This window comes from Strigops habroptila, chromosome Z (assembly GCF_004027225.2).
Source record: "Strigops habroptila isolate Jane chromosome Z, bStrHab1.2.pri, whole genome shotgun sequence".
NCBI classification, from domain to species: domain Eukaryota; kingdom Metazoa; phylum Chordata; class Aves; order Psittaciformes; family Psittacidae; genus Strigops; species Strigops habroptila.
This window is the reverse complement of record NC_044302.2, coordinates 23,792,991-23,806,637: the sequence shown is the minus strand read 5'-3', so window position 1 is coordinate 23,806,637 and position 13,647 is coordinate 23,792,991. Positions and strand designations below refer to the sequence as shown.

Genomic DNA, 13,647 nt, shown 5'->3' with positions numbered 1-13,647 from the left:
AGTCCAGTAACTAAGGTATAATACAAAACCAGTACTGCTACCACCAGTAACAATAATGATAAGGGAAATAAAAAGGGGAGAGGATACAATTGCTCACCACCCGCCGACCGATACCCAGCCCGACCCGAGCAGTGATCTGGGCCTTCCGGGTAACTCCCCTCAGTTTATATACTGGGCATGACATGCCATGGTATGGAATACCCCTTTGGCTAGTTTGGGTCAGGTGTCCGTCTCTGCTTCCTCCCGGCTTCCCCTCCTCCCTGGCAGAGCATGAGACTGAGAAAGTCCTTGGTCGGAGTAAACATTACTTAGCAAAAACTAAAAACATCAGTGTTATCAGCGTTGTTCCCAGGCTGAAAGTTAAAAAACACAGCACTGCACCAGCTACTAAGAAGGAGAAAAATGACTGCTATAGCTGAACCCAGGACAGTATCCACCCCTGATTCCATACCATTCATGTCATGCTCAAATCCCACATCTCTCAACACACCATCATCCCTGTCCCATATATACACACATGTACACCCACACCCACACACAAAGAGAAAGATATCATTCCCTAGCCCATGGATCAATCCCTTTAAAATTGCTGAATTCATCCAGTCCATGATGTCAGGCTCCATCTCTTGTAATAGTCTTTCAGGGCAGGACGGACGGTGTGTAGTGTTGGGTTTTTGCCTGCTGATGACACCGCCAAACTCGTCTGGTCATTGCTGAGCTCGTCTATAGTTTCCTCAAAATTCATTCTTTGTTGAGGTGATGATCGGAGGGAAGTCAGGGTCAGTTGCTGGCGACCTGAAGATATCTAGCTGGTGGGCTGTAAAAGTGTTATAGAGCAGGCAACAGCACACAATTGAGTTCATTGGCTGTTTTCCCCCAAAATTAAATCCCCTTGAGGTGCACATCGGACTTCCCCATCTTCCCGCATTACCCACCAAGTATATCCGGGTCCCTGAGCAAAAGCAACCCCACGAGTGGGTTTGCCTTTACCTGAAGCAGGAATAACCCAGACTGTCTTCGCCAACAAATTCTTTATGTGCACCACAGGAACTTTATCCCCCTCTACAGTATGTAAAAGTTCTGATTGGGCTGGGCCAGCCCTGTTGGCAGATCCCCTCGTGTTGACCAACCAGGTGGCTTTTGGTAAATGTGTATCCCAGTGTTTGAAAGTCCCACCACCCATTGCTCTCAGTGTAGTTTTTAACAGCCCATTGTACCGTTCGATTTTCCCAGAGGCTGGTGCATGGTAGGAGATGTGATATACCCACTCAATGCCATGCTCTTTGGCCCAAGTGCCTATAAGGTTGTTCCAAAATGAGTCCCATTGTCTGACTCCGCTGTCTCCGGGGTGCCGTGTCGCCACAAAACTTGTTTCTCAAGGCCCAGGATAGCGTTCTGGGTGTGGCATGGGGCACAGCGTATGTTTCCAGCCATGCGGTGGTTGCTTCCACCATGGTAAGCACATAGCGCTTGCCCTGGCGGGTCGGTGGGAGTGTGGTATAGTCAATCTGCAAGGCCTCCCCATACTTGTGCTTCAGCCATCGTCCTCCATACCAGAGAGGCTTTAACCGCTTGGCTTGCTTAATTGCAGCACATGTTTCACATTCGTGAATAACCTGGGCAATAGTGTCCATTGTTAAGTCCACCCCTCGATCACGAGCCCATCTATATGTTGCATCTCTGCCTTGATGGCCTGAGGTGTCATGGGCCCACTGGGCTAAAAATAATTCACCCTTTTGTTGCCAATCTAAGTCCATCTGAGCCATTTCAATCTTAGCAGCTTTATCCACTTGCTGGTTGTTCTGGTGTTCCTCAATGGCCCGACTCTTGGGTACATGAGCATCTACGTGGCATACCTTCACCACCAGGTTCTGCACCCGAGCAGCAATATCTTGCCACAATGCAGCAGCCCAGATGGGTTTACTTCTGCGTTGCCAGTTGCTCTGCTTCCATTGCTGCAACCACCCCCATAGGGCATTTGCCACCATCCATGAGTCAGTATAAAGTACTGGCCATTTTTCTCGTTCAGCAATGTCCAAGGCCAGCTGGATGGCTTTCACCTCTGCAAACTGACTGGATTCATCCTCTCCTTCAGCAGTTTCTGCAACTTGTCTCAGGGGACTCCACACAGCTGCCTTCCATCGCCGATGCTTTCCCACAATACGGCTGGACCCATCAGTAAATAAGGCATATTGCTTTTCGCTCTCTGACAGTTCATTATATGGTGGGACCTCTTCAGCACGCATCACCTCCTCTTCCAGTGACATCCCAAAATCTTTGCCCTCTGGCCACTCCATGACTTCTAGAATTCCTGGACGACTGGGATTTCCTATTCGAGCTCATTGAGTAATTAGTGCGGCCCACTTATTCCATGTAGCATCGGTTGCATGATGTGTAGAGGAAACCCTGCCTTTGAACATCCAGCCCAGCACAGGCAACCGGGATGCCAGGAGAAGCTGTGCTTCAGTTCCAATCACTTCTGAGGCAGCTCAAACCCCTTCATAGGCTGCCAGTATCTCTTTTTCAGTGGGAGTATAGCTGGCCTCGGATCCCTTATATCCCCGACTCCAAAAGCCAAGGGGTCGACCTCGAGTCTCCCCTGGAGCTTTCTGCCAGAGGCTCCAGGTAGGACCATTCTCCCCGGCTGCAGTATAGAGCACATTTTTCACATCTGGCCCGGCCCGGACTGGTCCAAGGGCTAGTGCATGAACTATTTCTCGTCTAATTTGTTCAAAGGCTTGTTGTTACTCAGGGCCCCATTTGAAATCATTCTTCTTCCACGTCACGTGATAGAGAGGGCTTACAATCAGACTGTAATTTGGGATGTGCATTCTCCAGAACCCCACAACACCTAAGAAAGCTTGTGTTTCTTTCTTGTTAGTTGGTGGAGACATTGCTGTTATCTTGTTGATCACGTCTGTGGGGATCTGGCGACGTCCATCTTGCCATTTTATTCCCAAGAATTGAATCTCCTGTGCAGGTCCCTTGACCTTACTCCATTTTATGGCAAAACCGGTCTTCAGCAGGATTTGGATTATCTTCCTCCCTTTCTCAAAAACTTCTTCCGCTGTATCACCCCACACGATGATGTCATCAATGTATTGCAGGTGTTCTGGAGCTTGCCCCTGTTCCATTGCAGTCTGGATCAATACATGGCAGATGGTAGGGCTGTGTTTCCACCCCTGGGGCAGTCAGTTCCAAGTGTACTGGACGCCTCTCCAAGTGAAAGCAAACTGTGGCCTGCATTCTGCTGCCAAAGGGATTGAGAAAAATGCATTGGAGATATCAATTGTGGCATACCACTTGGCTGCCTTTGACTCCAGTTCATATTGAAGTTCAAACATGTCCGGTACGGCAGCACTCAATGGTGGTGTGACTTCGTTCAGGCCACGATAGTCTACTGTTAGTTTCCACTCTCCATTAGACTTTTGCACTGGCCATATGGGGCTATTAAAGGGTGAGCGGGTCCTGCTGATCACTCCTTGGCTCTCCAGTCTACGGATCAGCTTATGGGTTGGAATAAAGGAGTCTCGGTTGGTGCGATATTGCCGCCGGTGCACTGTTGTGGTCGCAATTGGCACTTGTTGTTCTTCGACCTTCAGCAACCCCACAACAGAAGGATCCTCTGAGAGACCAGGCAAGGTGGACAGCTGCTTCATTTCCTCTGTTTCCAAGGCAGTGATACCAAAAGCCCATCTATACCCTTTTGGGTCTTTAAAGTACCCTCTCCTGAGATAGTCTATGCCAAGGATGCATGGAGCCCCTGGACCAGTCACAATGCGGTGCTTTTGACACTTCCTCCCAGTCAGGCTGATTTCAGCTTCCAGTACAGTTAACTCTTGGGATCCTCCTGTCACTCCAGAAATATAAATGGGTTCCACCCCTTGATACCTTGATGGCATCTGGGTACACTGTGGACCGGTATCTAGAGCCTTATACTTCTGTGGGACTGATGTGCCAGGCCATCTGATCCACACAGTCCAGTAAACCCAATTATCCCTCTCCTCCATCTGGCTGGAGGCAGGGCCCCTCTAATAGTGATCATAAAATTCTCCACTTCTGTCTTGTAGAAAGGGATTAGTATTCCTTATCACAGGAGCTGGAGTAAAATCAGCTCTTCCACTCCATCTGGGAAACTGCTTACCAGAGACTGGAGCAGCAGCTTTCCTGGGAGGATCATCCTTGACCATTGTTCTCCTCTTCAGTTCACGCACCCGTTGCTCCAGAGCTGAAGTAGGTTTTCCATCCCACTTTCTCATGTCTTCTCCATGATCCCGCAGGTAAAATCATAGGGTGGCCCGTGGCATGTACCTCCTATATTTTCTTTCTCAAGCAGTAGGGCACCTTCTGTTAATAGGTGAGACATGGGTTGGTACGCGTGGGGAGCTGGATAGATCGGATAAATCGTCTCTCAGTTGCTTGAACTCCTGGGACAGTTTTTCCACAGCTGAAATGATGGAAGGGGTGAGATTGTCTCCGAACTCTCGGAGTTGACGAATCAGGTAATCCACTGTTGGTGATACTCCGTCATTCCAGGTCATTGATGCCAATGTGTGGGCCTATGATGATGGTGCACTCCGTGTAAGTTTTCGCCACATGGGTCATGTACATTCGACTTCGTCTGGATCTACGGATGTGTTCCTGGCATCCGGCCTACGATAGATCATCTCTAGAATGGCTGATTCCCTCAGGGACTGGATGCCTTTCTCTATCGTGGTCCAGTTGGCTGAGCGACTCGTAATATCGTCTTTATAGGGAAACCTTTCCTTCACAGCTGCCAGGAGCCGCCTCCAAAGGCGGAGGGCTTACTTCTCTCTTGCAATCACTTTGTCAATTCCTCCTTCCCTAGCAAGTGATCCCAGCTGCTTGGCTTCCCTACCTTCTAGTTTGTGACCGTTGGCCCCATTGTCCCAGCATCGGAGCAACCAGGTGACAATGTGCTCCCCTGGAAGACAGGTGAAATCTTTTCGCATATTCCGCAGCTCAATTGAGGTCCAGGGTCGAGAAGTCACCTCTTCTTCTTCCGCTTCCTCTGATCTACGTAGTAGTAACTCTTGGTCACATCCTTTTCTGTGTAGTAATTGCATTGGGTCTTCATCTTCCTGCACTGCAGGGGTTGCTCTTTGTGCCTCTCGTTTGCTTTTGCTTACAGGGCCAACAGATATTGTCACAAATTGGCCATTTGGTTTAGCTGCAATGTTTGTCACTGTGGTTGGAGTGGCTGCAGCATCTGCCACTAGGATTGGAGTGGTTGCAGCGTCTGCCACTAGGGTTGGAGTGGCTGCAGTGTCTGTTGCCGGGGTTTGAGTAGCTGTTGTGCTTGTCACTGGGGTTGGTGTAACTGCTGTATTTGAAGTTGGAGTAGTTGCGTTGTCTGTTGTGGTCAGGGTTTGAGTAGCTGTTGTGCTTGTCACTGGGGTTGATGTAGCTGCTGTACTTGGAGTAGCTGCGTTGTCTGTTGTGGTCAGGGTTTGAGTAGCTGCTGTGCTTGTAGTTGGCGTCGCTGCGTTATCTGTTGCTTTGCCATCAGATCCAGAGACTTTTTTTTCCCTTTGAAGGTTAGCGTTGAGCAGGGCTCTGTAGGCGTAGGCCAAACCCCAGCACGTTGCCATGATATGTCCCTCTCTGGTATAACCAGGACGACAGCACACCTCGTGTAAGTGTTTTACTAGTTTTTCCAGGTGTTGCACTTGTTCAGTGGTGAAGTTCCAAAGCACTGGAGGGGCCCACTGGCCTAGATACTTGCCCATACTACCCGACACACCCTGCCACTCATGACTGTCCAGCCTCAGGGAAAATCTCTTGGTGGTCCTCCTATATCGTCGTCTAACCCTAGGCCAGATTTGAACCCGATACTGCTTAACTTTCGAGATCAGACGAAATAGGGTGTTCCCAGGGCAGGATGGCCGTCGGTAAAACACGCTCCGTATGTGTGCCAACATGCTGATCCCCAGCACAATCAGCAGGCAGGTCGCAAGGGTATTCAAAGGCCATCCAAAACCTTCAGAACTCTCAAATGCTGTTGCAAATAGGCTGGTGGGGGAACGAGGGGTGTAAGGGAATGCCTCCTTCGTAGATTGACCCCCTGAGGAGAAAAAAAAAAGATATGCAATTGATAAAAAATTTCATTATATACCTCCCAAAGTATAGAGGTGATGCCACACCGGAAGCGCAAACCAGACCAGTTTCGTGATCAATGAGTCTATTGTATTACAAGTCACTACCATGAAGTACAGTGAAACAAGAACCTTAGCCCAGGACCCCCAGCCGATAAACACTAAAACAGCAAATACTGGCTGTAAGTAAGGTACAACATGCTGAAACTCTGAGATCAAGCGCAACAACTCTGAGAACCAATGAATCAACATTGTGACGAGTAGTAACAATGAATGCTCATCACAAATATGGTTAGACACACTCTAGTCAGATCTGTTGTTATCTCAACCCTTTGTGCCCCACGTTGGGCGTCACAAAGAACTTCATGGTTTGAGCCCAGCCAGTAACTCGGAACCATGCAGCCGCTTGCTCACTCCCCCCACTTCTTCCTCCCCCCACTCCCGCTGACCGATACCCAGCCTGACCCGAGCAGTGATCTGGGCCTTCCGGGTAACTCTCCCCAGTTTATATACTGGGCATGACGTGCCATGATATGGAATACTCCTTTGGCTAGTTTGGGTCAGGTGTCCTGTCTCTGCTTCCTCCCGGCTTCCCCTCCTCCCTGGCAAAGCATGAGACTGAGAAAGTCCTTGGTCGGAGTAAACATTGCTTAGCAACAACTGAAAACATCGGTGTTATCAGCATTGTTCCCAGGCTGAAAGTTAAAAAACACTGCACTGCACCAGCTACTAAGAAGGAGAAAAATGACTGCTATAGCTGAACCCAGCACACCTAGTCAGTAAGAAAAAAAAATCAGCAGGGAAATCCAGATTTTGAATGCACCTGGGCAGTGACTTATCTGATCTTACTTTAAGCAAGCTATGGAAAGAGGGTCTAGGTAAAATTACTGCAAGTTAGGTTCACAACTGGCTAAAATCCAATTCAGTAGTAGGTACCAAAAGTTAGAAAGGGGGAGGGCTGACCAAATAAGGTCTGTGCTGTTTGGTACTTTTTAGAAAGCAATTTGAATTTAGGAGTAGATACTCCTAATAAACACAAGAAAATACACCCTTCGAGAGCTAGCAGCACTTCTAAGGACAGACTAAAATTCCAAGTAGTCTTGATTAGCTGGAAAAATTATCTGAAATCAATCCGGTACAATTCATCATGGATTAGTTAAAGGCCAAAATAGAAGGGAAAGGGAAAAATATTAGAATGGTGAACAACAAACTGTCTAGGCTGCAGTTTTGCAGGGGAAATACCATTCCATCTGGTATTGGTAAGGTACCTCCTAGGTCCAATTATGGCATTTAACGGAGTTCCAATCTGCAGGCACAGAGTTCTCACTGTTACCTGCTCTGGTTTGTCAGTCATTTTCATACATGTGAACTACCATCACTATCCTGAGGGCATGACATGCATATGCTGCCAGCTGTAAACACTACACTATTCATGCCCAGTCCTAGAGCTCCCAGTAGAGCTCTCCTATTGCAGAAAAATACAGGTTTGGCTTAATTTGTAGTGTCAACATGACAAAAAATATTCAGCTGGTGAAGTAGGTGTAATGGAAATCTTATGAAGAAAACTGTAGTTAAATGAGGATATGGCCTCAGAACGGTGTTACTGCTCTCCTTAAAACATGCTTGGCATGAACAAATACAATGTTTTAGATTAGATTACTTTTGCCACAAGCAGGGGTGTTTCATACCTGCACATCCAATCCAGCATGCCAGTTACAGCCCCCAGCTCTGCACAGCTAATTAGTTAATTAATGCAAGAATTACACCAGCCTGCCTGAAATGGAATGGCATATAGTGGATTTAAACAGCAGCAGCAGCAACAAGGTGCCATTCTGATAGCTGCTTGGTAGCTTGGGATTCTGGCATGGGACATAGGCGGTTATGTGGGTACCATGTCTTGTTTGAATGAACAGTTTTAACACCGTCATCGACCTGGAAGAAAGAGGATCCAGCATTATTTCACATCAGAGGCTGATGGAGAATGCGCTTTCCAAGGGACTGTGAGAGGGTGGGCGGACTGATTGCCATTTTAAAATGCTTTTGATAGGAATGGTCACAAGCTCAGCTATCTCCTGATGCACTCTTAACACCTGTGGCTGTGCTGTTTAAAGAAAGGAAGGAGAAAGCAGAACTTTGCTCATCGGGTTCCAGCTGTGGAGGCAGTGATGGCACCAAGCCAGGGACTGAGGTGAAGAAGAGATAGTGATGGGTGAAAACCATCTTGGAGGTCTGCTGCCCTTCCCTAGATCCTGTCCCAGACTCAGAGGACTCTCCAGGCAAGAGACTTCTGCCTCTGTTGGGGCTTTCAGTGCCTCCTGGGTTGCTCTGTGTTGAAATCTCTTGCATGCTGTTCATACTTTGCAGGTACATGTCCACTTTTTGGCTGAGAAAGCGAACAACAGTAGGCTTGCAGTAACAAGGTGTAGTTACAGGTCTTTCATGATGAGTCGTCCTTAACTGTGCTCCTTTTCTAAAGGAAGAAAGTCTTTTGCCACCATGCGTTTTAACAAACTCAGCAGCACATTAATGTGTACATTGCCTCGAAGACTTTCTTTCTTTCTTTCTTTCTTTTTTAAGAAAATAAGCATGAATGCCTTACTGGATTGTCCCATGAGTCTGACAGTGATGCTTTGCTTTCTAGGTAAGACTGGGTGGAAGTTCCTGTAAGCTGGAAAGCAAAGGGTCGGTCCTAATTATGCGCAAATCAGATAACAACTGGCCTTGAAAACGTCACACTCATATCTGTCTTTCCAGTGTAACGGTTGATTAGGAAATACGCAGCTGCTGACCCTGAATAAGCATGTAATGTATTGCGTGGCTGTGAGCAGGATTTTGGTTTGGCACGTCCCTCTTGGAGGAGGTGGTGCTGGTGCGGGCTGACAGCAAGAACGGTAGCAAGAAGGACCTGGAGTTTTCTTCTGTTATCAGGCCAGCCCCAGCATGTCCCTGCTGCTTATCAGCTCAGGCAGAGCTGGGCCCTGCCGCGATGAGCCTCCATACATCACTCCTCTGGTGCTATAGGGGCCAACCCTGCTGCCTTCTGTTCACGCATAAAGAAGGGCTGCAACGCATGCTGTTGCATGTGAAGAGAGGCAATGCTGGACCTCATTATTCTGAGCCTTCATTTCTTGATCTGCTTTCTCATCTCCATTGCCATCTGGTGTGGACCTAAGGTATGGTGCGGCTTTTTGTGGCTCTGCACTCCTCTGCAGCGGGATCCCCACACGCGTGGTTTCCCTTCAGTGTCTATATACAAAGACTTTTTTTAACCTGATTTTCTGAGGAAGTGAGGGTAGTATGGCTGTACTGGGAATTCAGAGGGAAGTAGAACACGGTAGGTATTGTAAGCAAATTTAATAGGAAGGCAGGTTTTGTGACAAAACTGCTTATGTCCTCTGCTATTAGAGAGGCTATTAGACATTCAAAATATGTAAGATGAGCAAGGGAAAGGAAGAGACATTTGGTAAAGAGGCCAGGTTGAATAGAACTTCTAAATAAACAATTTTTTTCGCTTTTGCAGATGGAATATTTTATCAACTTGCATCAGTTTTGTACTTCTAGTAGCATATCTAGTAGCCATAGTATTATTTAAAGAGTATTGGATCTACATGTAAATGCTACCCATTGCATAGCCAACCTATACAGTATATTACATTTGCTGTCCTTATATTTGCTTGCATGTAGGTTTTGAAGGGAGGTGGCAATTAAAGTGCAGAGTAAATGAATAGTGATTGAGAATTTATCTTGACTCAGCCTCAAGTATCAGGTTTGCAGCAGCTGATTTTCTTAGTCCCAGTTCCATTAGTGAACACTTTGGCCAAGCATTATCACCAAACTCCTGTGCTTTGCTTCGTGTGCATGTTTGATAGTCTTTTCTAAAAGACTATCTACTCCTTTCATCTCGCGTGTTAAAGGCTTTGGGGTTTTCTCTGCAACTGAGACATCCATTCTACATGTAGAAATCCAAACATGAACTGCTTTAGAAGTGGCTTTTTTAATTTTTTGTGTTTCTAGGATGTGGACTTGCACAGCTCAAGCACAGAAACAGCTGAACTGGAGGCAGAGGGTCTTACATTAATTGGCAAAGAAGATGACATAAAGAAGTCTCAAAGAGTAACAGCCAAAGTCAGTGGCAGAGAAGTTGTTGTTTTCTACCATGAAGGGAAATTTTATGCTATGGACTCTCGCTGCTACCGTAAGATATTTGCACATATGATCAAAATGTTGCAACAATTAAGCATAAAAGCTGCTGTATAAATTAATAATGTTTTCTACCATGTTTCAGATGAAGGAGGCCCTTTATGCCTTGGAGAAATAGAGGTACGCAAGCAAAATAAAAATAATGTGTAGTGGCATAGAGTCATGTAAAAACTCTACTGCATTGTATTTTAATACTCTTATCTGAATATATCTTAAAAAGAAATAGGTAAGCAATCGGCCAAACAGCCAAGTCAGGAAACACATCTTTTGTCCTAGAGATTCTTCCAGGAGAAGAATAGGAAGCCAGTGACTTGATATTTTTTCTTCTTGTTCTTGCAGGATATCAATGGTCAAGCATGTATTGTTTGTCCTTGGCATAAGTATAAAATTACTTTGGAAACAGGAGAAGGATTATATGAAGGAATAAACCCTTTGGAGCCATCACCAACACCAAAATGGCAATCAAAAGGAGTCAAACAAAGGATTCATAAGGTCACAATAGACAATGGAAACGTGTTTGTGAGTCCTCCAGATTTCTCTGTAAGCTTTGACTCCGATTATTTTGCTGAAAAGTACAAAATTGGTGGTGAATTAGCTATAAAAAAACTAAGCAACTCACAAGCAGCAGAGTAATCATGGTCAGAAAGCAGAATCCTGGTGAATGCTCTAACGAAGAGCCATTGTCGTGAAATAAAAGTGTACTGCGGCTGTGAAGATTGTCTCCAGATTAATTCTAGTGCTAATGCTAGTGTTAATGTTATGTTAAAGCATTGAAATGCATAAAATTGAGCATGATAAGATGCTCTGCATTGTCAGAAATGTGACTGATCTTGTGCCAATGATTTTTTTTTTTTGCACTTGCATTTCAAAAAGACTTCTTGACAGTAGAGTGCTTCGTAATAGTTGATATTTTAGAAATCCTGTTTTGCTAGAATTGTTTGAATTATTAGAAGTGAATGTAGTATAATACTGTTTATAAAACACATTACATAGTTTAAGAAAATAGTCGGGTGGAAAGGTTATAGTTATATACTGAACAGTTTATACTTCTAATGCCTTTGGTATAAATGATGTGAAAATTTACAACTTTTTAGATACACAAGAAATTTCAGGATGTTTATTAAGTGCCACAAAGAGAAGTACAAAGCTTAAGCATATTTTAGTGAGCATTTTAATGCCTCTTTCTGTATTACTACAGTGAGTCTGTAGAAGTATCTATATTCCTTTGACTCATTGAACTCCTTTTGGCAGTTCATCAAATAATGTGACAAGCATTTGTCATGTGTAGCTTGTTTTTCCTGATTCTGTTGGATAAGGAAGAAGCTCTTGGGGATAAAAACCTGATACGTAATGTAGTGGCTCTTGTTTGTTTTGTTGTTGTTGGTTTTTTTTTTTTTCTATTGCAAATACATTTTTGTACATACATACAGTTTGAAAAAGTGTGCTTTCTGTTTAGAGCCAAAAGTTAGGTTTCTCTGTGTGTTCACTGCATAATATCAGACTGGCCCCAAAAGCCCCTCCAAGAAGGTTTCCCTCCTGGATGCAGGGCAGACTGGGCGCTGGGACACAGTGTCTTCCCCTGCCTGCAATTCCTTGGGAAGTATTTTTGGTGGTTTGTTGACTGTTTGCGAAGTTCAGCCATAATCAGGTTCAGTTTGAAGTTGTCTGGCCTTCCTCTGCAAGTTTCTCTTGTGCATGCAGTGAGCTGTCTTGCTTTTAACGTGTATTTAAAGGGTAAGTAGGTCAGGGTCAACACCATTGCTCATATAAATGTATGTGTTTAAAAGCAGTGAGGCACACGGAAGTATCAGAGCAAAACATCTATGCCCAATTGGTCACAATGCAAAAAGCAAACCACACAGTTTATTTCACCACATTTAAATTTAGATGTCCACCTCTGATCATGCCTCCTTACTTTGATCTCATGGTTGATAGGAAGAAGTGACACCTTCAAAGTGCTGTTGAGCTGACCTGTTTTAGTTTTGTATTTTACAAGAACTACCACACAGAAATGCTTTCCTTCACTGCCGCCACTGCCTCCTCCTCCTCCTCTTGCTGAACCCCTCAGCCAGCCAGTGCTGATGAGATCAGATGTAATGTGTACCTGAATTGACTCGTGATTGCTTAGATAGTATTTTTATTGTTTGGATTGGGTTGTTGTCTGGGGAAATAATGCATAAATAGATATTGACTATTTGAATTAGAAATGCAGTTCAGTATAAAAGACTACCAATTATAAGTAATTTGCTATTACCTGTATTGACATTTAGTAGAATGATAGTAACAGGAAGTTATACTTGACAGTTTCATGAACATGTTCATATTTGTAGAAGAGTGACCATTTTGCATAATTGAATTTTCTGGCTAAAATCCAGTAAAGTGTTTAATCATATGTTCACTGTTTATCATATGAAATCAGTGGAACTACATGTCTCAGCTCAGCTATGTCCCTTTTTTTCAGTACTTCTCATAATAACTCTCTGAAAGCTTTTAAGGTGTTTTTGCTTGTACTTTAAATATGCTCTTATTCTCAGGGAGATCACATTAGTATTTTAAGTTTGTCAGTTAGTTTGCTTTTTCTTGCTGATGAACACAGAAGAACAGAGAATTCTTAACTCAGGTGGCTGTGAACAAAGGAAGGAGTTGCCTGGCTGTTAGATTTTTATTCCCTTTTTCCTTTCTCTTTTTTCACTCTTTCTATCTTTTCTCTCTTTTCCCTCTTTTTTCTCCTTTTCTCTTTTTTCTTTGTTCTCTTTTTTCTTTTTTCTTCTTTTTTTTAACAGCAAAGAATAAACCATACAAAGTCTTACAGTTGCTACCCTTAAAAAAATATATGCATTATTCTGCTTCATTTGTTTGAGCTTTGAAGTGGCAGAATATGCCCCAAATTTGAAAATACTGTAACCATTTAAAGTCCTAGAGTTGGACATTTCTGAGCCTCTTGTCCTGACAGCCCTTTCTAGGTCTCTAGTTATACTGATATATTGTGTGAAGACATGAAGAATACAGGGATTATCCTGAAAAGGAGCCAGTCAGGAGGTTGGTGGGAGAGATAAAGGGGGAACATGGTGGGATCTCAGCTGTCATGGGAGAGCAAGGACAGCAGGCACTGGAGATGAATGAGAAAGGAGGAGGGTCAGGACAGGTGAGAAGAAGAGGTGTTGGTACTCGTGAGGGAAGGAGACTTCAGTGGGGAAAACCAGAAAAGGCAGCAAAAGGTACTTTTGGGAGGAAGGAGACTGAAGCAGGGTGGAGGACTGAGCGCCTCCAAGTCCAGAGAACCGCTGCTGGGATGGAGGAAGGCTGGGATGTGGCTGTTTGCAATTAGAGA

At 44.8% G+C, this 13,647-nt stretch overlaps 2 protein-coding genes across 2 annotated transcripts in view; both read left to right on the top strand.

Annotated features, from left to right (window-relative positions):
• The window catches only part of ARSK (arylsulfatase family member K), a 30,961-nt gene extending 19,589 nt beyond the window's left edge, over positions 1-11,372 (top strand). Inside the window, exons 9-12 of the transcript XR_003989279.1 lie at positions 8,758-9,289; positions 10,131-10,311; positions 10,402-10,436; positions 10,656-11,372. The gene's annotated coding sequence lies outside the window, so the exon portion shown is untranslated. The remainder of the gene's footprint in view (positions 1-8,757; positions 9,290-10,130; positions 10,312-10,401; positions 10,437-10,655) is intronic.
• RFESD (Rieske Fe-S domain containing) lies at positions 8,956-11,663 on the top strand. The gene is made up of 4 exons (XM_030470937.1): positions 8,956-9,289; positions 10,131-10,311; positions 10,402-10,436; positions 10,656-11,663. The coding sequence occupies exons 1-4, from the start codon at positions 9,212-9,214 to the stop codon at positions 10,947-10,949; spliced, it is 588 nt and encodes a 195-aa protein (XP_030326797.1). The 5' UTR covers positions 8,956-9,211; the 3' UTR covers positions 10,950-11,663.
• The last annotated feature ends 1,984 nt before the right edge of the window (positions 11,664-13,647 follow it).

Bases quoted from the DNA above. Each gene is read 5' to 3' on its own strand.
- RFESD (XM_030470937.1), top strand. From the start codon at position 9,212: ATGCTGGACCTCATTATTCTGAGCCTTCATTTCTTGATCTGCTTTCTC. The intron at 10,312-10,401 runs GTAAGATATTTG...ACCATGTTTCAG, and splicing joins TATGGACTCTCGCTGCTACC to ATGAAGGAGGCCCTTTATGC. The intron at 10,437-10,655 runs GTACGCAAGCAA...TTGTTCTTGCAG, and splicing joins TATGCCTTGGAGAAATAGAG to GATATCAATGGTCAAGCATG.